Genomic DNA, 25292 nt, shown 5'->3' on the forward strand with positions numbered 1-25292 from the left:
TCTTCTTTTATACCCTTTCTTGCCAGCCACGCTGTGGAGTACTTGGACGCGTGTGATGGAGCATTGTCCTGCATGGAAATCATGTTTTTCTTGAAGGATGCAGACTTCTTCCTGTACCACTGCTTGAAGGTGTCTTCCAGAAACTGGCAGTAGGACTGGGAGTTGAGCTTGACTCCATCCTCAACCCAAAAAGGCCCCACAAGCTCATCTTTGATGATACCAGCCCAAACCAGTACTCCACCTCCACCTTGCTGGCGTCTGAGTGGGACTGGAGCTCTCTGCCCTTTACCAATCCAGCCACGGGCCCATCCATCTGGCCCATCAAGACTCACTCTCATTTCATCAGTCCATAAAACCTTAGAAAAATCAGTCTTGAGATATTTCTTGGCCCAGTCTTGACGTTTCAGCTTGTGTGTCTTGTTCAGTGGTGGTCGTCTTTCAGCCTTTCTTACCTTGGCCATGTCTCTGAGTATTGCACACCTTGTGCTTTTGGGCACTCCAGTGATGTTGCAGCTCTGAAATATGGCCAAACTGGTGGCAAGTGGCATCTTGGCAGCTGCACGCTTGACTTTTCTCAGTTCATGGACAGTTATTTTGCGCCTTGGTTTTTCCACACGCTTCTTGCGACCCTGTTGACTATTTTGAATGAAACGCTTGATTGTTCGATGATCACGCTTCAGAAGCTTTGCAATTTTAAGACTGTTGCATCCCTCTGCAAGATATCTCACTATTTTTGACTTTTCTGAGCCTGTCAAGTCCTTCTTTTGACCCATTTTGCCAAAGGAAAGGAAGTTGCCTAATAATTATGCACACCTGATATAGGGTGTTGATGTCATTAGACCACACCCCTTCTCATTACAGAGATGCACATCACCTAATATGCTTAACTGGTAGTAGGCTTTTGAGCCTATACAGCTTGGAGTAAGACAACATGCATGAAGAGGATGATGTGGACAAAATACTCATTTGCCTAATAATTCTGCACTCCCTGTATAGAGCTCCAACAGAGACTGAGATTTGTTACCTAATTTTTACCTTTGGACCATATTTGGAAAAACAGTGACATGTGAGACTAAACTAAATCACTGCAGGTTTACCACCATTCAAAGCATGTTCTAACAGTTACAAGAAGGCTTTAATTTTCTCAAAGCAATCCATCGATTGCAAGAGAGGTTTCCCTGAAAATATCACGGAGTGTAAAGTTCTGGCACACTGTGCGGTAAACCCACACATGGACACAATGAGCAAGCATAATGAAACCATCTATCTTCTTGATACTAACGTCTAGCATACAGAAGGACCTGACTGTCTTATAAATCTTTTTCATAACCCCAGCCAGTTTGATCCATGCAGTTATTAGGATCCAGATAAACTGCACCACGCTGTATTTCTCATTCTCTTTCTCCAAGCTCTTTCTTGTTGAGCATGGAGGTCCAGCTGAGACACTTGGCAGAAGATGTGAGGGAGATGAGACAAAGATGTGTAGCAAAGCAACAGGAGAAGAAGTTGAAGTTGTCTTGGGAACCACCCATTAAGTCCACCTCTGGAGCTGGCTCCATTTAACCCATAAAACTGGAGACCTAAAGTTCACTTGGTTTAGGATCTACAAGCACACAGGGAGGGCAGTGATGTTCGCACAGATACGCTTTGTGTCACCAAAAAAAAAGAAGGCTGTGCAGAGAGAGACTGAGAGACAGACACCAAACTAATAAAAGGCATTTATATATTTATGCATGTGCATGTGTTTTGCATCTGTGCGTGATGTTGTTGAGCAAACCCAAAGATAGTCCCCACATGTGTGAACTGATTTGGGAGCGTGCGTAAGTATTTTTTTTTAAAAATCATTCCTAATATGTGGCTAAACCAAAGCCTTTTGCGCTCATGTGTTGTTTTTGTGCATGTCTGTGTATGTGATTATGTAAACCAAATCCAAGATGGCACGAACAGAAAATCCCCAAATAGTATTTACAAGTTTGTGAGGTTTGTGTGTGTGCATTTATACGTCTGCTGGTGTGTAAGGGAGTGTGAGATAGTGAGGGGAACTCAGTGTTCAGCCAAGGACAACAAGAAGTTCCCTTTGGACAGAGGAGGCAGTCATGAATCAGGTGCGATACCTGTGACCCTGCGTTAGCAGAAAGCCAAAACAAACACACCCAAAGTAGAGCCGCACTCCAGCTAAACTTCTCTCTGTGTGGAAGTAATTACCAAGGTGTTGAAGTTGTCACTTTTCCTCTGCTGTTGAAAATGTATTCATGTAAATCTCTTACACAGAAACCCTTTTATTTCATAGGGTAACAGGCGCTAATGTTTTTTGAGACGTGCATTATCCTCAGTATACGTAGATGGTTAATGACACGTCTTTATATCAGAATAACAGGAGGCTTTCCTGTTCTATAATGTATGAATGAGCATTTCTTGCATGATAAGAAAGAGACATGAAGATCTCGTTTACTGAGAGAATATATTTTGGAACAGAGAGAAGTTTTGAAAAGTTGTGGCCTGACTGAATTTTGCCATCTCACCTGTGTATATCTCAAATTGTACATGTTCTAGAATGCTAGCAGTGTAAAACTGATGCTGATGATAATTATCTATTATTCTAACAAAGATGTAACAAATTCATTCAGTTTAAGTTTTGTTGTTTTAAATTAGATGTCATTTGCTTTGCTTTAAATCTTCATGTCTTCATTAACACAAATGCCTAACACATCCAATCACTCGTTTACATTTATTAGAAATATGCTGTGCGTTGATGGTGCCAGTAATGATGTTGCAGTAACCTGACCCGTCTGTGTTTTACTGCACTGACTGAAGCTGTATTTTCACCTTGTCAGGACAAAGTTGCAACGGAGTTGTCTCAGGCTGGTGTTTTTCATGGATGTGTCTAGAGGCAAATGTCTTGATTAATGTGCTGGTCTGAGCCAAAGTCCTGTTTGACAGTTATGAGTTCAAAGTTTCTCGGTTTACTAGGTATGGCAGGACAAGCCGGGTGTGACCTGCAGTGGGGCTGTATGGATCTGGACAAGCCTCCCCTCCATCCCCATCAGGGGTGGCCAAGCGGACACAGTCATTTTACAGGAGAGGAGGCGAGTGTTGAGTTTCAGTGTCACACAAGGGAAACTCTTACAACTACACTCCTCGACCCCTGCCCTCCTCACCCTGTGTCCCTCAGCACCAGTATCCATTATGTCCCAATATACTCCCCACTCCTTTTCTGTCCCCCATTGAGCTCTAGCTGCCATCTCATGGCCCAGTGCGCTCCCAGACCGTTCGTACTCTGTTTCACTGCTGTAAATGTCACCTGAGTTACACTCTCGCTGCTTTTCACAGAGTGTGCTTTATTCAGCCCCCATTTAAAAAAGACCCCTGTTTCCATTTCATGTTTTCTCTTTTTTTTAAAACGTGCCAAAGGGTACTTTTCCTCCCTATCCTCCATAAAATATTGTAGAAGTCATACGATAACACCTATATATTTCTGTGAATGTCAGATTTTATTTAGTCACACCAGATTTTTGTTTCCCTGCTTTGAGACTGGATAGCTGTGAGTAATGTTCACGTGTTTTTTGCAAATCTTAATTTAAACTCTTAGTTTACATTTAGGCCTTTGAAGCCATTAGTGGAAATACAGCATTAAATTACGTTTTTTTTCCATTCATAACACAGTTTTGTCAGTGTTAGGTCCACAAATAATAGCAATCATTTGTAAAAGTCCTTCATCCAGAAAGAGATGCTGTATGTGTAATACTATCATATGACAGGGTGAAATTTTACAGTTTACATGCCAAGGTCTTCAATCAGATCATATCCCAAGATGATGTTCTGTGTATGACTCATGCTGGAAACACAGCAGCAAATGTGCCAGGCATCTTCAAGCATTTCTAAAAATGATCATTATAGTAAGTCTTTGGTAGCAATCTGGGCAGAAGACTGTTAGACTACTAAACACTTAAAATCGTGGATTTTGACCGAGCACCATACAGTCACAGTTCTTCCACGATGCAAGGTCTATATTCTATAGAGGCCATAAGGGACCTGCTCTGAAAGTGATGACAGCATGATTAATGCACACCTCCATTCCCGCTCACACACTAACATCACATGCAAGCCCAAGAGGCTTGCTTAAACAAAACTGAAGAAAACTCGAAGAGCAGCCAGTGTTCATCTGAAGATCACTGATAAGATAAGACACCGTTTGGTACTGACGACAACACTGAACTCATTATTTTAGGGATAATAACAGTGAAACATTTTGGCAAGTTTGGTTATACATCATACTAGAAGAAACTAGCCTTCAATTTATTTAGCTAACTGACTCTTCAGTCAAAAATTCAGCAAAATTCAGATATCAGATAAAAGCAATTTGGCTAAAAAATAATTAGACAAAGAAGAAATGAATATATTTAAATACATATGTTGTGATAGAGATTCAAAAGCTTAGTCAAAACTTTGTCATGATGTGATTCTATAGAACTGATTACAATATTCACATGAAAGAAATCTGTCTTCTATTAGAACAACAGTACATCCCAACTGGGCTGCAAATGCTTCACCGTCACGTATCATCTGCACCATCTGCCCATAACAAAATGAGCCCAAATACATCGACAGCCTAAAAAGCATTAAAACACTTTGTGGTTTTGTCATCCCTCAGCAGTCAAAATGAGTTTCTAAAGAGATGCAGTGATGTGAAGGAGCTCTTTCTGAAACCACCTTTGTTAACCTCACCACCTCTATTAATCTTCTGTGCACAGCTGTAAAAGAGCCTGTGTGGAAAATGAAGAGGTTGTCTGAATTCAGTGCACGCCAGAGGCCAAGTGGTCAGTCAGGGTAAGAGGAAACTCGGGCTGGCATGCTGATTCAATGCCAGTCACTGCCAATACAAGCTATCGGGCCACAAAGACAAACACCTTGACTGCGAGAGAGCATATCTGGACTGCCAAGTCTTACGGCAAACTAAGGATAGTTTAATGGAAAGCGTGGACTAAAACAGCACATATGTGTTATTCTTACTTCACCTATAAATTTTGTCATCATGATGTATGAAATCCCATAAATTTTACACCAAGCAATACACCTTTTAAAACCATTCAGTCCTCACATTTATTTTTATAATGGGGAAAATTTGTATTTTTCATAACCATCTAATTAATTATGTAACAATGTGAGCATGTTCCCTTCATATAATCCATGATCAATGTATGTTTTTCTTACGGTTACATGCTATTTATCATGTAATTCACCATATTGGTTTTTAAATATGATCTACTGAGAATTTGTATATACAAATAGAGCAATGAATTGTAATGTAGGGACTGTACAGTTGCTTCATTTTATTTTGTCATTCATACACAGACGAGACCGTCTAAACTCAACAAAGATAGTAATGTAGCATTTGAATGTTTTGTTGTTGTTGTTGTTTTGTAATTTTTACATCTCACTCATGTGCAAATCTCAGACAAAGAGTTTGTCAAAGCAAGCTGAGCAGTATGGTTTCCCTTTCTGCTCCTTGAAGATGCCCTGGCTGAGCTGCCGCAGACAAAAGGCACACACAAAGTGCTCGGGGTGAAACTTGCGATCCATAGCAGAGATGCAGCGGCCGATGATGGGCTTTCCGCAGCCACCGCACAGAGTGCCTTGCCTGGAGTGAAAGTGAAGCGAGCAGAGGGGACGACCATTGAGCTCCATGAAACTTCCATCAGTGAAGGGCTTCAGGCAGTCCTGCGTAGAAGAAGAGAGGAAGTTTAAACTTCCAACAGTTAAACTTTCTTGATTTTTCTATAACAGTTTCAATTAGACACAGTGATGCCAAACCCAACCCACACGTTATACCCAACACTGCTTAACATACAGCAGAGTGATAACTTTTAGGGAAAAAGTAAAAGAATTTAAATCCATCATTCATTTTAAATGTCTACAATGTGAAGGGAAACCAAGCGCCTGGAAAATGGTTGACTGTTACAGCCGGATAATGAAGTGACGGTGCCACAAAATCACATGGCATGGACCTTTAATATGAAAACTAAAGGAGTGTTACAGCTGTGTTTCTTTTAACAATCTGTTAATAACCACTAAAGCATAATTGGAACCTACATGTACAGCAGCGGCACTGAATTTGATTATGGTCATTTCTCTTGGCCGACACTTTGACTTGTCATACTGTAGCAGTAAAAGCACAGGTGTAACTCTTAACATCACCAGTGGCACTGTTCCATTTATTATGCACCAGTAAGCAATGACTGTGGGCCAGCATGAACAGCTCCAAAGCCTTGGAACTCCTGAATTATCTGTGTCCATCAAAGGGCTGGTTTGTTCAGTGTTGGTGACAAAACAAACTAAAACAATAGATATGCGTCATGGCTTTAGCCTGATTTCATACAGATTACAGTCAAAATAAAGCAATTAATGACTAGCAAATGTGTGATGAGAATAACACTGTGACAGCCTTGTTAATGACTGCTCTTTCGGGGGAATTTCAGCAAATGACTCATGGTACGGAAATGTTTCTACTGTTGCTGTGAAACAGAAAAAGTGGCTGGGAAGTTCAAGGGTCCTAAATTGTATGACCTGTTTTATTTATTTTTATCAGTAGGTTGATTAAAAAGTCTCCACTTTTGAGTGTCCACTTCATCCTTTTTTATGGAGTGTCTGACCTTCAGCCTGCTGGAATTAGTTTTAGGTTATTAGGTAGCAGGTACAACAGACCTTATTGATAATGACTGGTTTGTATAAAAATAAGTAGCTGTAGTTGGTGTTTGTGATTTATGATTAGCTAAGATATGTTAATTGTAATTTTAAGTGATAGGTATTAAGAAATAAAATGCCCTTTATATGTTTTTTGGTCTGGTTTATGGACCTTCCAGAAAAACAATGAATACATTCTTAACATTGCAGTTGCTTCTGCTTGTCTCTTTCTACTGAGAGCATTTTAAATTTTACGGTTGCACATGTTAAGTAAAGCAGAGCTGCACATTGAACCATTTTTGACCAGATGCTACATACAGAAATAGATTTGAAGAGAATGTAAAAGATACCCACACTGAGGAATACACTTTCCTTGATTTATCTGCATCATTTCTAACGGCAGAGTATTCATCAGGCATATGGTTTTCATCAGCGTTGAGCTCAAAATGTTGCAAATAAAGCAAACGTGCGGGTATCTTTTCTCATTTATTCTTGGGCTCATATGCAAGCCAGAGCTGTGTGTGTGGTCTGAGGTAAGAGGCTCACTGCGCAGACGAAGCACTCTGGATGCCAGGTGCCATTGGCTGCAGTCAGGTAATTCTCCCGCACCGACTCCCCACAGCCTGAGCACTTTGGAGCAAAGAGGTGGTAGAAGTCCTTACAACAATATGGCTTCCCATCCTTCTCTAGGAAACCTAGGATAGGCATAAGATGCAGTGAGTTATTTGCTAAAGTTGTGGTTTCAATTGGAGAGAAATAATCCACAAATCTCTCACCTTCCGTTCCAAACAAGCCTCCGCAGTGTGCACAGAAGAAGTGCTCTGGGTGCCAGGTCTGGTCCAGAGCTGTCACGATGTTCTAAAGCAGCCCAAAATATTATATCATAAATGTACTTCCTTTGAGGATTAGTAAGGTTTGTCTCATCTCACATGTTCAAATGTCAGAGAACACAAAAATGTGAATTGTGAAGCACACAAAGTGAAACATAGAAGAAGCTGCATTAGTTTCTGATTAATGACTTTGGTCTGCAGCAGAATCCCAGTATGGTTTTGTGTTTTCTTTATTAGGATGACATGTGGGATATGTTGAGAAAAATTGATTACATACTACTGTATGTCATCATCCAATCTTCAAAAGATTATTGTGTAAATAAATGGATGTACTATATGACAGAACAAATTATAGCTTCAATCAAACAACAGCGCAGCTGAATTTGAGTGACATTTAGATACCAGAGAGTTCCAGGTTGGTATTTTGGTCATTTTCTATGTGCATTTTCCACCGAAATGAATTCATTAAAACATGAAATTTCATACTTTAGTGGAGATCATATTAACACCTATTTTTATTTTAATCTTATTTTCTATGCAGAGGCAGGGTCATATATGAATACAGTTCTCCTCACCTGCATAATAGGCCCCTTGCAATAGGCACAGCGTGGTGAGAAGAGCTGATGGTAGTCTTTGTCACAGTACGGCCGTCCGTCTCTCTCAAAGAAGCCTGTGGTGCTCAGCTCCATCTTACACACCGCACACACAAAGTGTTCAGGGTGCCACACTTCACCCAGTGCTGTGATCATCTGGAGAAAGGAAATGTAAGTGAAAGAGGGAACAAGAGGTTTTGATCTCTTTCATCTTGTTTGAATTTCCACAATTTGGTACCAGTGTGACAAATTCTCTTCTTTGTGTCCTGTAGGTCCAGATTGTACCTTTCCTACAATGCATTTGTTGCAGGAAGCACAGTGGCCCTTGGCTGTGGTCCGTACACCGATCTTCTCCAAGTCAGTGCTCAACCCTCCCAGCAGGTCATCTATCATATCTGTTTTCTTTCTTTGCGTTGTGGCTTTTCCATCTGAAGCCGCTGGAGTGTTGCTGCTGCTGCTGCTGCTGCTGCTCTCCTGTTTTCCACCTTCTGTTTGCTTTTTTTGTGTAAGTGGTGGTGGGTCGGTTGGAGGTTCTAGATCCTAAATTATGGTACAAAATGTAGGAATAACAGTTTTAGGTACATATTTCATCAAAATATATTAGCTGTCCTGTTATATTTATTTTATATTTAATCAGCGTATTTTTAACGTTTAAGAACAAAATGCTTATTGGTCCAAGAGCTTTAGTCTGATATTAGTACAATGCTGCCCTCTGTTGTTAACCATGTCATTTTACTAATGTTTGAAAATATCAATATTTTTAAGATATGTATTTCCACACTGGGGTAGTACTAACCCCTTGAGCTAGACCCATCAGGTCTTGCAAGATTAAGTCCAGCTCCTGAGTCGGTGAGTCAGGTTCCACAAAAGCTGGCACGGGAGTTGGAACATCACTAAATCCCAGAGAGGCAAAACATGAATGTTTTAAAATGTAAAACTGACATCCCATAACATCATTAATAATTGAAATGGTTGCATTTCTGAACCATAGCAAAAATATAACTGGAAATTCTTAACCCTTTAGACCTTAAGAAAATAAAGCACATCTACATAAAGGCCTGAATATGCTGAAGAACAATGCTTTAATTTTGATTGTATTTGCTCTTCTCTTTTTGGGTGTGGTCTGAATGAAAGAAAAACCTTAGCCTTAAAATTTTAAAAAGAAATACATAAATTAATTAAAATGTATTATTTAAATTATTAAGCTAATGATCTTCATGCAGCACCACTATGAATCGGGTTCAACTTTGAACTTCACCTGTACACATTTGAGGAGTTTGAGACTTTTCCATTTTTGGTATTTCCAATACAAACTTCACTTGGCACCTGCGAACACAACCAACATATACTGAAGTTTCTGTACTTAAAGAAATTAAATTACATGTTAGATTTTAAGTTGTTTTCTTTAGAATTCGAGGTTCATCTACAAATGAACTAGGGGATAAAGCAGAAACAGGATAAGCTCATGATTAATGAGTTTTGTCTTTTTACTTCTCTTTTTGTTGTATCGTTGCTCTTTTTCTCGGGGACGCTGTCTGAACCCGCTGGATTCAGGGCCAGCTCCTCTAACAGCAAATCTGCGGCAGGACACACACACAATAATCTTTAAACCTCAGACAAATACTCATGCAACCAAATATTCATATTACACAACATTTGTATGGCACACATTGCTCTTTCACACTTATTGTCCTTTGTGGGTGTTAACTGTTAGACTGTATGCATATAATTTATGTACAGTGAAATATTTTCTATGAAGTAAGATACAGTGAATTTCAATACACAGATCAAGACGCTAGCAGACTAAGGTTGCTCATGCAAGTTGCATTCCTCAGGAAGTGAGGGCATACCACATTGCAGAAGTGAAACTTGTGATAATGTCGCAAGAATCTGGTGACATTTGTTACAGCAAATACAACACTCCTCCACACAGGGCAAACCACACATCTAGGGAAATGGGAAGCTTTTGTATGAGTAAGTATTTTACATACAAGTAGCAAAAAAGACAAAGGTTCATTTTAAAAAGTTAAAGACATGACTTTAACTTTCAATGTCAGTAAGTCAGTAAAGATCATCATCTTCAAACAACACCGCACCTCAGAAAAATCTTTTATGACATTGTGAAATTAAAACAAATTCATTTCTTTTTGTCTTACCTTTTGACCGTCACCCTTATTTCATTTCCAGTATGGGAATTAAACGACTTCGTTAAGACTTGTAAAGTCCTACTGTATTCTAAATGTTACACCGTATTTGATTTGTAGTGAATCGCTACATGCAGAGCACTACAAATCAGAGGTAAAACACAAGAACAATGGTATACAAATTCCTTCAAATGAGCTGGATCATTAAGTACATTAAATATTGTACTTAGAGTCTGCTGTATAAATCAGTCTGAGAACACACAAGACTGTGGTAATACTTCATAAGCACTGGCTGTGCTTGATCTCATGGAGTCAACATTCTAATTCCTGATTTTGCTAACAGTTTCGACCTCAGTTTAAATTGTACCATCGATTAGTTTGAGGACATTTATGAAGGTAAAACATGACAGAAAGTTCTTACCGAGCTCATCCATTTTGGTTCCTTCTGACAGCATAAAACTTGAACGTGAGTGGGTGGCTTTTTTTTTCTTTTCTTCTCTTTGTGTGTGTGTGTGTGTGTGTGTGTGTGTGTGTGTGTGTGTGTGTGTGTGTGCGCGTGTGTGCGTGTGTGCGTGCTGGTTAGTTGCTAAGGCAACTGAACTCATTTCTGATCTGATCAAAACCGTCGCTTCCTGTGAGGAAGGTGTGTTTTCGGTTGCTGCTGTGTGAAGAATTGTCAATAGCTAGGAAGACGTTTGTTTGTTTCCTGAAGATGAAAACAGTGAGTTTTATAGCAATGCAAGTGTGATGCCAACAGAGTGAATTTTTCACTTATTAAATTTGTGCTTTTGTTAAATATTTATTGCATATTTCTTTAAACAAGGTGTGTGTTCTGTTGTAACATTACCTCCACTGCAAGTGGTAGAAAAAATCAGCTTCTCTTAATTACTGATTAACATGGCGCTGATAAAACTCAACATCCTTGTGTTCCTAACACAGAGTCAGACTGACATTTTGGTTCACAGATACAGAAAATAGTACAGAAAATATCATTTTGAAGCTGTGTCATGACAGTGTTTGCCCAGCAGAGTTTGCTCTGACTCCACTGTTCACAGTTCTCTTAGCAGTGCAAGCATCACATGCAGCAGGATCCATCAGTGGAGAGTCAAGTAATGTCTTCACCTTAAGTTAACCTCAGTTTACACTTGTGAAACACATTGCTGGAAAGTTCATAAATAAACTATTTAATGTAACCTTGCACTCTGTATTTATACTCATAAAGAATATGTGGGATTTGTATTCCCTAGAATATGCGCAAAAGAAGGAACATTTTTTTTTAAAGAGATCTATTTTCTGTCGCCTACATTGTAGAGGGCGACTTTGCCTCTAAACAGAAAATGAGTATAGCCCGGGGTTATAGCGGGATTCAGCACGTAGTGGAACCCTAAAATCGGTTATAGTGGCTCAGCGTGGGGAAAAGAATCGCAATTTCTATTGTGAGCTCTTGTAGATCTTCTTTGTGTACAGGCTGTGATCAGATGATCTGGGGTGCTGCTGCTCTGAGGTTTATTGCTCTTTGTGGTTTAACACAACTGAATTTAACAAGGTGTGAGCAGGTGTTTCATGAGTTGTCCTGTTCCATCCTCTACACTGACACTGTTTATGCTGTCCTTATACTAAACAGTATGAAGGTGGAATTCAGTGAATGAATCCAAGTATAATCAGCTTACCTTCAAATTCATCTTTGCAATACTTAATGTAACCTAACTCTGAAGACCACAGCCACTTTGCACCAATCTAACACAACGCTTTATTTTAAATCCATCACATTACTGCAAGTGAACCAGCTTATCCTGAACTAAACTCCATATTTTCATGCAACCTTTAAATAATACAGTTGGTCTGTGTCAGTTTTTTTTCAGCACATTTTACAACATGAAAAAAATAACATAATATGTACAAACCTGATATTCAAATTTCCAGTTTATCAAACACCACCGAGCAGAAGTTAAATATAACCTCTCTTCTTCCTCTCCTGCCCTGTCTTTATCTCTCTCCATCTCTGAGTGAAATTAACATCTTCACAGCAGATCTACCTTTCTTTAGCTAGCAGACACACAGTGTGACAAACTGCACACACAAAGAGTTTGTGTGTTTCCTGACATTTGTTGAGGTGACAAAAAATTACCTGCTACTTAAAAAATATCACTCCTTTTATGTTTCTCTTGGTCCTCTTCTGTAGTGCTAGCTAGATGCTGAAGTACAGCAACTGCAACTTACGGACATGTGCACCCATTCCTGTGTTGTGCCGAAAAGTGATTATCTGCCAAAAATTGATTTCCAGTGTTTCTATGTGGGTTTTTTTTATGTGTCATGTCTTTACTTATATTGGTCAATAGACTTTAGTGAACAGGATTTACAAAGGGGTTATTTATATAATTTAAAAAATACATGTTTTTCAAGTATCTTTATGACTCTGGGTTACTGTACCTACATTGTAACCAATCCAGTCCATTTTGGAAGTATCTTTATAGAATTATTGTTATATTTGTTGCAATTCCTGCTGTCCTCTTGGCCAGATTACTCCTAAAAAGACATTTGTTAATGTCAATTAGACTTTTTAACTGGATAAATAAAGTATATATAAAAGTCACTTTCCCAAAAACTGATCTACAACGATAGGAATGTTGTTTGTGGCTCAAGATGACTTGATATCGTTCATGAGGGATACATTTGACATATGTTTTAGATATTATAGGCCAACAAGTTATTTATGGCAATTTAAATACAGGCAATCACTTTTTAGCAAATACTGGAAATCAGTTTTTGGCAGGCAATCACCTTTTGGCATTTTAACCCCTGATTATGGTCTCTTTCATCTCTTTTTATGTGACATATCCTTGTGAATAATACACGAGTAAGATTGCCTTTCATGTGTTGCTGCTGAGGCTCAAATTTTGAAGGTTTGATGTTTGAAGATGCACACTGACATGAAAAAAAGAACTCCCCTCAAATGTCTTAAACCAAAAGTACCGAGTCTGTTTTGAAAGTGTAAGGAGTAGAAAGTACAGACATTTGGTTAAAAATATAGGTAATAAAAGTAAGAAGTTGTTAGAAAAAAATTAATACTTATGTAAAGTACATATACCTGAAAAGGCTACATACTTACAGTAACGAAATATTTGTACTTCACATCTCCACTTCGACTTGTGCAATTTGCCGTCATGGTGAGGCTAGATCATATGCCAGCTGACATAGGATGAGAGACAGGATACAGCCTGGACAGGTCACCAGTCTGTCTCATATGCATACATGTTTTCGGATTGCTTGAGGAACCCAGAGGACCCAGGGAGAACATTTGAAACCAACACCTTCTTGCTGTAAGGTGACATTGGTAACCACAACACAACCCTGCAGCCTTTAGTATTAATTCCAAAAATCCAGTAATGGTGGTGGTGGTAAGGATGGAAGCAGTTCTAATAAACAAGCAATGTAAAGCATATTTGAAAGATATATATTTTTAAGAACCCCACTAACATAGAAATAAAGTTTGGGATGCAAATTTTTAGATTTAACATCCCATGATGGCTTTACGTGAAATGGTAGTGTTTATATGGTTTATTTTATTTAACCTAGCTGTGTTTGGGAGTCTCGTATATTATGCATATCATCATTATAATAAACCGGAATGAACTACGAAACTATGCTTTGACAGCTTTTTAGTCAAGTCAAAGTCAAAGTAAACTTTATTGTCATCTCCGCTATATCCAGTGATGAGGCTCCGGTTACATCAGTGCAAAAAAGCCTAATAAATAGATATAAAAGGAGTAAGAAAATAAATATACACTTAAGACGATATTAACTTTTATAACTATGTGTTACCCCAACATTATGGACGGCACACCCGCTTTTCCTGAGAATGAAACAGTGTGCTTTTTAGAGTTTCAGTAAGACAGATAGTGACAGTTTCTATTTTCACTTCACTCACCATCTGGCGCTCAACTCTCCGCTGATTACTTGCGTTATCTCGCACCACTTTAGTCGCAACCATTATCTTACGGGGTGGGGTGTTTGTTCTTTTGTATAAATCTATCAATAACAAAGAAAACCTATTAACGAATGATTTTATGATGAAGGGATTTGAAACCTGTATCTGTTGAAAATAAAGTTGAAAAACATTAAGCTATTCAACCAAGTGAGTAATTACAAGTAAGTACTACCCCCTCCTCTGTGGTTTCGTCTTTTACCGGAAAGGTCCTTGTTTACAGCACAGCTCTTGCTCCACGTTAGCATCGGTGATTTGACAAGCAGGAAACGGGTTTTTTTTTTAAATAAACTTTTAAAGCAGTTCGCAAAACTCATTGAATTAATCCGTGGTATACTTCGACTGGCATGATTGTTTGGAGGCGGAAAAGCTACCGACAAGGGCAGCAATGACAAGCTTGCTAACGTAGCGCTAAGGTTAGCCTGCTAGCTAACTTGTCACTAAGTGGTGCACCCAGTTTACTGAAACAGGTACCGGTATGTCAATTTAACTCTATAACAAGTACTCGTGTCTGCTTCTTTACTGACAGGCACTCGCACTGCCACGTATCACGCCTGGCTTGCTTAGTTTATGACCTGACTGGCTGCTCATAAGAACGACCGCGGTCATGGGTGCGGAGAGCAGCGCGGTGCGGAGCTGCACCCTGGAGGAGCCGCTCCTGACTCTGCCCACCGGACCTACCATGTACTCGGCGGTGCTACAGGATGGAAAGCCCGCTTCTGTGTTTGTTCACAAACGTGGCAATGAAGACAAAGTCAACAAAGCTGCCAAGGTGTGTAATGTCCAGATGTCGCTGCTCGCCTTTGCCGTCGCTCATGTGCATTATGCATGGAAGTGTGCAGCCAGCACACTGCTATGTTCATGTTAGACACAAAGTACCGCTGCAACGTTGAGACATTTTTACCAAACTTCTCCAGTCGGTTTTCTCTCTTTTCTGAAACTCTGTAGAAAAAAAAAGTTATTTAAAAAAGCGAATTAATGCATCACGTGTGATTGTGTGTGAAGTTGAGCTGTACACACGTGTGTAATGTGGATGTAACATTTTAATTAAGAAAAAAATTAACATGGTTTTGCTTAGTGGAAGAGCCACCTCCAACTTCAGTATTCTCTGTTGTGACTAAAATTAAATAAGTGGAAGTATGAGTTTTATTGTGTCTTAACTGACGGGTAAGTTAAAATACTAATTATTTGCAATTCTTACATCTGCTTAATCATCCACACATTTCACCCAGCACCTGAAGACACTGCGACACCCATGTCTACTGCGCTTCCTGTCCTGCTCAGTCCAGAATGGTGCCATCCACCTGGTGACAGAGCCTGTGCAGCCCCTGCAGCTACTGCTAGACAGTCTCTCCCCAGAGGAAATTTGTGCAGGCATCTATGACCTCCTGCAGGCACTTGTTTTTCTGCATGAGAGGGTGAGTGTTTCTCCAGTCTCTGCATGATTATATTAAGGCATGTGATAAAAAATAAAGTGGAAAAACAAGGTGCCCTGTAGATGAAGATGGAGAGGGTGATTGACCCTTGGATGTCTTTCTGTCTGCATTAAACATGCATGCATATTCATGCAGGTTCCAAACTTGTGTTGCTCTTCCACCAGGGTAAGTCGAGCCACAACAACGTCTGTATTTCATCTGTATTTGTCAGTGATGATGGTGATTGGAAACTGGGAGGGATGGAGACAGTCTGCAAGTTCTCTGAAGCAACTCCTGAGGTAAGAAGTGCATTAAAGCCATATGGGCAGTCATGTGAAAAAGAAAGTTTCAGAAGAATTCTTTACTGTCCTGTGAAAAACTAAGTAAATATCAGTCTTCTCAGTCTTTTACATCATAGTGGAAGAATAACAACTCTTTTTACAACATTGTTTCAGTTCATTGAAGTTTGCAGGCATTGGCTTAGGAGAAGCTGTCAAATTTCAATTGATTTAAGGTCTAGACTTTGACTTAGCCATTGCAACAACGATTATTTTCTATTTTTAGATATTCTGTAGATTTGCTTTTATGTTTGGCATCATTGTTTTGTTGCATGTTTGCATGTTGTACTCAAATTTTGACTACTACTTGAAGTTTTATCTGTTGGATAGAGTTGGTCTTTGGTATACAGAAAAGCTCATGGTTGACACAGCAAAGTGCCAAGGTCATGTGGTTGAAGAGCAAGCCAAAATCATCATCCCTCCACCACTGTGCTTAAAAGTGTTTGTGCTGATGAGCTGTTTTTAATTTTTGCTTGATGTGATTCTGTGCATTATAGCTAACCATTTCCCCTTTGATATCATGTAGCCAAAGGACATAATACTGGTTAAGCCGTTTTCTAATCGTACTGTCATAACATGCTGATATTTGAGAAAACATTTTGTATGACTGTAATATCACAATTCAGTCTGTGTGTGTTCACTCAACTAATGCTACGTTGGCAAAGATTTATCCAAACATTGAGCCATTTTTTCTTGCAATGTATATACAGTTCAGCAGTTTTAATGCACATTTTTAGACTGTTTAAAGACTCACTCTGTAAAATATCAGGTTTATGTTCAATTTTGGATATTCCTAAACTCCTTAGTTCCTCACAAGCATCCAGAATGCAAGAGAGGCCAGCTATATTCCTCCAGAAGAGCAGGTAAGCAGATTAAAGTTAGTGATTGACAAGAAACATTTCCCACTGTGTTGACAGGTTTTCAAGAAACTTTTTCTTGGCAGGTGGAGGGTTTTAAAATCCTTCCGGATAAACATGCTCACTCTCGGGACTGTTACTCTTTTGGGATGATGGTGGAGTCTCTTGTTCCTCTCCTTAATGGCTATGGTAAGGAGAGGTGACCTTGAATATTACATTTCATTTTTTCAGGTTTAACCTGCATGTGCATTATCATATACTTGCACTGTTCCTTTCAGTGTCACAGGAGCTTGCTGCCAGCTTGACAAAAACACTGCAGGCAGGCCTGTTGAACTCTGACCCCATGTCGCGGCCACCACTCAGTTCCTTGCTCACCAATGACTTTTTCAGGTTTGTCTGGTCATGCTTGATTTGTAGTTATCATTAAATACTCAGAATGATTTTCTTCAAGCAAACATTATTTTTCTGTGAACAGGAATGACTTTCTGGAAGTGATGAATTTTCTGAAAAGTCTCACCCTAAAGACAGAAGAAGAAAAGAATGAATTCTTTAAGTAAGAAATAATGTAGTGATCTTGTCACACATATGTGGACGTTTTTTTCCCACAGATAGAATTTTCTTTAACTTGTATTATGGTATATATATTCTCCTTACGTAGTGTTTTGGTTTTATATTTTTTAGGTTTCTTCTAGACCGAGTCCAGAGCCTCCCTGAAGAGTTGATAGCTACACGCCTTGCTCCCAAACTCCTTAACTCTCTTGTTTTTGCAGAACCCATGGCTGTAAAAAGCTTCCTGCCTCATCTTTTAAGGCCAAAGAAAGGTGAGATTGCATTTGAGCAAAATTGGCTTCTGATAACCAGATCTTATAAATCCCATTTTCCAAGAGAAAGCCAGAACTTAGTATTTGCCTGACGGGCACAAATGTTATCTGAAACTTTTATTTCACCTTTGTGGACAGATAACAGTGGTGATGGTAGCAGTGAAGAATGCCTGCTGTCTATGTCCCTTTACCGTAAGCATGTGATTCCTCAGCTTCTCAAACTCTACAAGGTCAATGAGGAACATGTCCGAATCGTGCTGCTGGCCCACATCCACCTTTACGCCGAGTTTTTCTCCCACGATGAACTCAAAAACCAGATCCTACCTCAGGTGGGGTGTTACTTTAGAAGCAAACTTTTTTGTTGTTCTTCTTGTTGTCAAAAAACTAAGACAGTTGAAGCTGAATAGTTCAGTATTTTGGAAAATGTTTAAACTAACTAACCAATTTTTTTTTTAGTCTTACTTAAGAAGCACCAGACGGGGAGATTAGGTAATAGCTTAAGCAGGGTGAAACAGGCAACCCCAGAAATTGTAACCAATTTTATCTAATGTCTAAAGCTTGAGAACAAAATTCAAATGAAACTATCTCTTAAGTATATTATCTTGTCTATTACTCTCTTTAGGTTTTGTTAGGAATGAGAGACACCAATGATTCTCTGGTTGCCATGACGCTGCAGAGTCTGGCAGTGTTGGTGCCCTTGCTCGGGGCTCAGGTGGTTGTTGGTGGAGAGAGAACCAAGGTCTTTAAACGCACCACACCTAACTTTACCAAGTCTACAGAAGTGACCCCTGAAAGTAAGCACAGCTGTCTATAAATGGCAATGAAAGTCCCTTTATCTAAATAATAACTAAACAGTGCAAGACAGCACAAGTCTTGTACTGCGATAACTAATTTATTGACATAATTGTATGTCTGTAAGTTTTTTGGACAAAGACACTTTTTTTGTAATTATGCCGCTGCAAACCCCTGCAGTGGATTTTAAATCAAACAGTCAGCTGCAGATTTTCAGCTTTGACAAAAGTATTGCATAAACTGTTTAGTAATTACTGGAATATTAAACGTTTACCATTTTCAGAGGCTCAAAAGTAACTGGACAAACTAAAACTAAAGTAATTTTAAATATAAGAATTTGTTTTTGTAACTGGACAAAAATACTTTTGCAGTCAATTACTGCATGAAGTCTAGAATCCATGAACATCATATGCAGATGCGCTGCTAGGTTTTATTGGAGCTGCCTGCGGTGCCTGGTTGTTTGTGGGTCTCTCTGCAATCAGTTTTGTTTTCAGTCTTCATGCTGTGTTCCGTTGGGATAAGACTGATTAGACTGACTTGACCACTTAATATGTTATCTTTGCCTTGAGATAATCTTGCATTGTTTCAGCATCATGCTTTGGGCCATTATTAGTATTATGGCTTCCTTTACTTTTATCAGTATTTATTTGGTTCTCATATTGAGAATTTCAAAGGAAAAACTACAAAATGCAACACTTGAGATTATCTCCTATCTCTTATCTGCTTAATTTATCACAAAATAATGAGAAAACAGGCCTCGCTTGGCCATGAAATTGGTTGTTAGTCAATTTGTCCTGTTACTTTTGAACCTCTGAAAGTGGGGGATAGTTTAAAAACAGATGCAATTTGTAAACAGTTAATCAAATGCTTTAGTAAAACCCCTTGAATTAAAGGTGAAAACCTTCAGCACTCAGTTGCATGAAAAAAGACTGTAGTGGTGTATAGAAGCAAAATTATTTAAAATGCGGCTGTCCAAAACCTTCTGGACCTAACTGTATATAGTGTACATTTACATTATTGATACCGTATGTCAAATCAACTGAGGCTTTCGTTGTGTTTTTTGAGAATTTAGCCAGACCATATAAAAGTGGTGCACAGAACCTGATTGTGCATTAAAGGTCTGGCATCATACACAGTTTACTAAATAAAAACCTTGAATAAAAATGCTTCATTTTACAAGTAATCTTTAAAAATCAACCAGGAACCATTACATGAACATTTTATATGCAGGAAGCATTCCTGCAGCAGCGTGTAGTAGTAAATAGGTCATATTTTTGTAGAGGTGTGTTCAGCATGCCGTGACCATTATTGTCTCTTCCAAAGAGGATTACAAGTTTAGTCAGACTACCAGTTCAAACTAGAAAATCTGGATTTGGAAATTGAAATGTCACTCTAGTAATCCTTTAAGAACTACAGTCAACTGAGCTGCTCTCAGCTAAGCAGCAGCTCTGCAAACTTTATTTATTTGTTTTTTTATTGGTGAATGGAAATTTTAAAAGGTGACATTTGGACATCTTTCATCTTACTTTACTTTTATTTTTTAGCCTCACCTGTCCATATAGTTGGAAGTTCCTACCCTCAGATCGCCCAACCCTCCAAAGTGCTGAATTTATTACCTAGACCATCAGGGACTGAAGGCTTAGTCCTCGGTCACACGGGTAGCAAGACACCAAGGGTTATCAAGCCAGTATCGGGTAAGAAACTCCCTTCATAATATTAATTCAAATGAATTTGTTCATTTATTTAAGGTCCATTGTATAATTCTTTTTTTGTTGTATATTCCAGATGTTAGTAGAAAGATGTCTCTACCTTTGAATGGCTTTCATCAGGACAGTGAGATTGACCAACTTTCTTCTAGCCCGGAGCAGACTGACAGACTAGAAGGCGCTGTGGAAGACTGGCCTGACTGGAGTGACCCTGATAGTGAGAATAGAGATGGGCATTCAGTCCAGATCCACATTCAGGCCTCAAAGGGTGTAGATCCAGTTAGCAGCCTGCCAATCACACATCAGAACACAGATGAGGAGCCATGGGATGACTTTGAGGACACTGAACCTACCTCAGATCTCTCCCCCACAGCTCCTTTATCAGACTCAGTCATCTCTGCACCACCCAAAGGGGGCGCTGCTTCCCCATCTTCAAAACATGGTCCTGAACCACTGAGACTGGGTTCCTCTAAACCCCTTAAGTTGAGCGCAACACTGCGGCAGTCAACAGAGACAGAGGCCACTTCCTCATGGGACAATAGCTGGGCTCAAGAGAAAAGGGACTCTCAGAAATCACATAATCCCTTAAACCCCAAGTCCAAACCTACAGTGCCACAAAACAGTAGTTCAGCAGGAGGTCTAGGGGAGGAGTTTACTATAAGGGTGAAGAGAAAGGTAGAGCAAGACCCAGAGCTGGATTTGTTTGCAGACATGGTGCCGGACATCAAGTTGTCATCTCCAGCAGTGCTGTCACTACAAGAGACTGGCGAGCGTGAAGCAGAACTGTCCACAGCATTTTCGGATAACACTAAACCTCTGCAGATCGATTCATCCATCGATACTTTAACACTCACTGCCAAGTTTGCAGCAGTTGACCTGACTGAGGTGAGTGTCTGGTGAAAGGATGTTTTACATACTTTATATATTGGTTCTTAGTCACAGCTGCCTGAGATTTCCCTGATTTCTGAAATCTTGATTTTGTTATACTTAATGCTGGTAAAAAAAGTATTGAACATGTCACCAGTTTCCTAAGTAAATATATTTCTAAAGGTGCTGTTAAGATGAAATTCTCACCAGATATCAATGACAACCCATCCAGTCCACACATGTAAAGAAATCAAACCATAAATCTCCGTAAATTATGTGAAATGATGAGACAAGGAAAAAGTATTGATGATATGAAGAAAAGGAGGTGCACAACAGGGTGCTTCCCACAAGATTTCAGACAGCGGACTGAAAATAATTATCAGAAGAGTTGTCCAAGAGCCAAGGACCACTTGTGTAGAGTTGCAGAAAAACATTGAATTAGCAGATACCACTCAGTATTACACCAAAATGTGTAATGGTCCATGGTATTCATTTCACACTTTGACTCTCCAAACATGGAATGGACACGCGTGCAGAAGTTGCATTACCAGCACGGGGATATAATATATTTAAAGCCACAAATTTGGTAGTGAACAAAAAAAACGTATTAAGTACATTCAAGGTCCTTAATTGTCAGAATCGATTAAGCTAGGCGGCTAATGTGCATATACATGTAAATGTGTTAATAATGTCTGTTTAAACACTTTCCTGTGGTTATTTTCATACTGACTTGAAATAAAATATCTCCCTCTGCTTTTACTGCAGAAGCTGCAACTTCTACATGCGTGTACATTTCACGTTTTGGAGAGCAAAGCGTGAAATGGCCGGCGTGTCTATTACATGCTTTGCCCTGATATTGGGTTGCAGGAACAATTGTTTATAAGAAAACAAGTAATATACTCGACCACCATGGACTGTATGCACACTCACCACGCCATACTCTCATTTCTGAAGAAGAAGCATGCTGAACAAAATTTAGAAAAGCCTGTGAAATAATAGGAGAACATATTCTGGTCAGATGAGACCATAATTCAACTCTTTGGGTGCCATGGTGCATACCATGTTTGGAAGACATAAGGTGCTGCATGTCATCCCAAAAACACCTTACCAATATACCAATAGTGAAATTTGGAGATGGGAACATCATGGTGTGGGGCTGGGGCAGCACTGGCAGCTTTATGTAACTGAAGGAAGCATGAATGGGAAAATGCACTGAGATAAAAAATCTGCTGGCATCTACCAGGGTGATGAAGATGAAATGAGGGTGGATGCTCCAGCAAGACAATGATCCCAAAGACAGTCAAGGAAACTCAGCTGGTTTCAGCTGGGCTATTCAGAGATGCTAGAATAGCCCAGCCAGTCACCTGACCTGAATCCCCTTGAAAATCTAGGGAAAGAACTAAAGCTCAGATTTCCTTGCATGTGTGGATTGGATGGGTTGTTATCAACATCTGGTGAGAATTTTAATGTCAGCAGCACCTTCAGAAATATATTTAGTTAGAAAATTGGCGACATGTTCAACACTTATTTTACCCGCTGCATGTGAAGCACTATCTGTGTACAATCAGTTATAAGGCATAACTCTGTTTCTTCATTTTACTGTTTTTGGAGGCCTTGTTGGTTTGTAGAACTTTTAGAAATGCAGACTGTAACAAGCCTGAAAAGACAACCGTTTTTTTTCCACTGACAAATTTTACTTTTAATAATCCCGTGACAGTAGGTTGCAACATGAATTGAAATTCTTTTGACAGTTACACTTCTGTGTAAAACTTTGGAAATTACTGCAACCTGTAACCATTTAACACAACTGCCATCATTTTGAAGAACCTACGAGCCAGAAGACATAGACTGCGTATGCATTTGTATCTCTTCTAACTTTAAAAATACTGACAGCCACCAGTGTTACCTCTCAGCCTCCAAGTTGATGCACCTACAGTATAAAATTGAAAATTCGACGTTATTTTGAGAAAAATTGACCTCTGACCTTGAATTCAAGGTCACTGAGATGACCTCATCCAAGATTTGTAGTAGATGCACTTATTGTATGAATCTGAAAATCCTGTCACCTCATTCTCACGTTATCACATTCACAAACATGGGTGCCCATGCCACCTACCAATGTGGGGATAGTACCCCATAAGCCTTTAACAGCTGAGGGGTAAAAAGTTACCGTCAGTGAATAGAATTTCATTAAGAATTTCCCACTATTGCAAATATTTTTCCCAGTGGATGATTGCACTTCTTCATTTACTTCTTTTCTCTCAAAGACTGAACCAGATGGCTGGGGAGATGAAGATGACCTGAACTGGGAGGACAATGCCTGGTGATTACGTTTGATCCATTACTTCCATCTGCAGTGAAAGACTTGACCACTGGAAAACTGAAACCCATGCACCACATCTGGAGTGCCACTTCACCAACAGACCAGTAAACTGGAAGTAGTTTCTCATTTAACATGATGCAGTAGGGGTGTTAATGACTGGGATGGGCTAAGGCTTTTTATATTCTGTTGATTTTATTATCATTATGTTAATTATGAGAACTTACTTTTAAACTGGAAGGATCAGCTCCTCATCAGATGGTGCTAGACTTGGACAAAATAAGCCATTTATAATTGTTTGCCAATTGATATCAGAGGTGAATGTAATCCTGTTTCATCTGCTCTGCTCTTATTTTTTTATGTGTCAATTTCACTAGTGGCATAAAGAAACTTTTCGGAGACACTGGGTCTTCCCAAAAAGAGTCAGTTTGATTAACTGAAGGCTTGCACTTTGAATGAATGTGAAATCAGAATTGCATAATTTATTAGCAGCTTTTGGGTTGTTGGTGAAATAAAGTAAAACTTACTGTATCAAATGTCCCCGTTTTGTTTTACAGTACAAGATATCCTGACCCAGCCAGGAAAGAGTATTGAAGCTGTAGCTAAAAGCAATAAAATGCTTGATGTTTCAGAGACAAGTTTAATTTAAAAAAAAAAAAAAAGAACAAAGATTAACATTTTTTAAAAAGAAGAGAGAAACCATTTTCAATAGCAGCAGGGGTTTTTTTTTTTTATACAGAAAGCAAACATCCTGAGGTGAGAAAACCATCTCGAGCTGCTAGGTCGTGTGTCTGGCTGTAGAGATGTGGGTTAAGAGAGTCTGCAGCTCCTGTAGTCTGGATTCCAGCCACTGTGGAGGTGGTGCACTACTCTTAGTTTTGCCATCAGCGAGAGCCTGAAGGGCTTTTAAAGCACTCTCAGCTGTCTGGACATAGCGGCTGTATTCCTGCTCTGCGCTGTTCTCCTGTCGGGCTCTCTTTGGGCATGGCTGAGAGGGATGAACAGTTAAAGAGAAAAGTCTTGTGAATTAAACTGTCATTTATATAACATGATTCAAGTTCTACCGTCCTTCACAGGACACAGTTTGAACCTGGATAGCAAAATCTTGTGATTAAAAGTATCAAAACACAAATCTCACTAACTGACATATTTATGAATATCTGACAAAGCTGACTTTCAAACAGTCACATTAAATTTGGATGCTTTCACTGCTAAACGTAAAGTATTTGGTTTTTTATACTTGGCATTAAAAAAAATTACAGCTGATTCTGATCATCTCTGACGTCTAATAAAATATGAGAATCCAGGCTGCTTTTGTGCAATGTGCACTGTCTTCTTATGCTCTGGTAGCTTTAATTTAATGTAAGCCTGCTACTACTAATATGAAACATGTATGTGAGACAAGACTGTGCATGAACATGCATATTCAGAAACACTGAATACATCTGAAGTTAATTAAACTAACCTCTGAGTCTGGAACAACTTCAGAAGGTGGTTTGTTGAAAGGCTTTTCTTTGCTACACTCCAGCTTCTCGTTGTGTTGCTTGATCTGTTGTGTCTCCCGTTTGAGCCTCTCGAGCCGTAACTCATCGCCTTCCTGCGCATTCACCGTCTGCAGCAAAAGAAATGACTACTTCCCCGTACTTTATTTTATATACATGTTCATGAACAAATAATAGATTTCCCTTACCTTGCTAAGATAATTAACCACTTTGGTTTTGGTTTCTTCGACACTCAAACTCTGAGAGATTACTTCTTCGTGGTTTGTATTCTTTGACGTCAGAAGGATATATCAAGGTTACGTTTAAGCTTCAACAGTATATGAATTTAATGTAATATGAAAATTATGTTAAACTTATAATTTAATACCTCTGCAAACTGAGAAAAGGCCTCCAGGGTGTGCTGGTGCAACAGCCAAGACTCCTCAGCCAAAAGGACTCCAA

The 25292-nt window shown here is 39.3% G+C and overlaps 3 protein-coding genes across 6 annotated transcripts in view; 1 reads left to right on the forward strand and 2 right to left on the reverse strand.

Moving 5' to 3' along the window:
- Nucleotides 1-4372: 4372 nt before the first annotated feature.
- Nucleotides 4373-10816, reverse strand: lpxn (leupaxin). Its single transcript, XM_003439821.5, has 9 exons — nt 10670-10816; nt 9596-9681; nt 9363-9430; nt 8901-8997; nt 8390-8644; nt 8087-8260; nt 7458-7539; nt 7228-7376; nt 4373-5718 (listed from the first exon to the last, which is right to left on the reverse strand). Exons 1-9 carry the CDS (start codon nt 10701-10703, stop codon nt 5452-5454), a joined length of 1212 nt encoding a protein of 403 aa, XP_003439869.1. The 5' UTR covers nt 10704-10816; the 3' UTR covers nt 4373-5451.
- Nucleotides 10817-14240: 3424 nt separating this feature from the next.
- On the forward strand, nt 14241-23880 carry scyl3 (SCY1-like, kinase-like 3). Of its 2 annotated transcripts, none has more exons than XM_025903239.1 (14): nt 14241-14397; nt 14763-15005; nt 15466-15651; nt 15834-15947; nt 16793-16849; nt 16930-17032; nt 17122-17233; nt 17319-17396; nt 17525-17664; nt 17803-17993; nt 18287-18458; nt 20001-20150; nt 20242-21047; nt 23297-23880. In XM_025903239.1, the coding sequence occupies exons 2-14, from the start codon at nt 14841-14843 to the stop codon at nt 23354-23356; spliced, it is 2334 nt and encodes a 777-aa protein (XP_025759024.1). In that variant the 5' UTR covers nt 14241-14397; nt 14763-14840; the 3' UTR covers nt 23357-23880. The 2 variants fall into 2 exon arrangements, with proteins under 2 accessions (XP_025759024.1, XP_003440086.1); XM_003440038.5 differs by lacking the exon at nt 14241-14397 and adding an exon at nt 14420-14649.
- Nucleotides 23554-25292, reverse strand: part of firrm (fignl1 interacting regulator of recombination and mitosis) — a 12203-nt gene continuing 10464 nt past the window's right edge. For all 3 annotated transcript variants that reach the window (XM_003440037.5, XM_013267897.3, XM_019351811.2), the window contains exons 22-25: nt 25219-25292; nt 25040-25120; nt 24815-24961; nt 23554-24337 (exon numbers count right to left, since the gene is read on the reverse strand). The exon at nt 25219-25292 is cut by the window's right edge and continues 31 nt beyond it. In XM_003440037.5, coding sequence (XP_003440085.1) covers nt 24128-24337; nt 24815-24961; nt 25040-25120; nt 25219-25292 — 512 coding nt within the window. In that variant the 3' untranslated portion in view covers nt 23554-24127. The remainder of the gene's footprint in view (nt 24338-24814; nt 24962-25039; nt 25121-25218) is intronic.

The sequence above is a fragment of the Oreochromis niloticus genome, linkage group LG23 (genome assembly GCF_001858045.2).
Source record: "Oreochromis niloticus isolate F11D_XX linkage group LG23, O_niloticus_UMD_NMBU, whole genome shotgun sequence".
NCBI classification, from domain to species: Eukaryota; Metazoa; Chordata; class Actinopteri; order Cichliformes; family Cichlidae; genus Oreochromis; species Oreochromis niloticus.

Bases quoted from the DNA above. Each gene is read 5' to 3' on its own strand.
- lpxn (XM_003439821.5), bottom strand. From the start codon at position 10,703: ATGCTGTCAGAAGGAACCAAAATGGATGAGCTCG. The intron at 9,682-10,669 runs GTAAGAACTTTC...GTCCTGCCGCAG, and splicing joins AACCAAAATGGATGAGCTCG to ATTTGCTGTTAGAGGAGCTG. The intron at 8,998-9,362 runs GTGAAGTTCAAA...TCTGGGATTTAG, and splicing joins AACTCCTCAAATGTGTACAG to TGATGTTCCAACTCCCGTGC.
- scyl3 (XM_025903239.1), top strand. From the start codon at position 14,841: ATGGGTGCGGAGAGCAGCGCGGTGCGGAGCTGCACCCTGGAGGAGCCG. The intron at 16,850-16,929 runs GTAAGCAGATTA...TTTTCTTGGCAG, and splicing joins ATATTCCTCCAGAAGAGCAG to GTGGAGGGTTTTAAAATCCT. The intron at 21,048-23,296 runs GTGAGTGTCTGG...TTTCTCTCAAAG, and splicing joins CAGCAGTTGACCTGACTGAG to ACTGAACCAGATGGCTGGGG.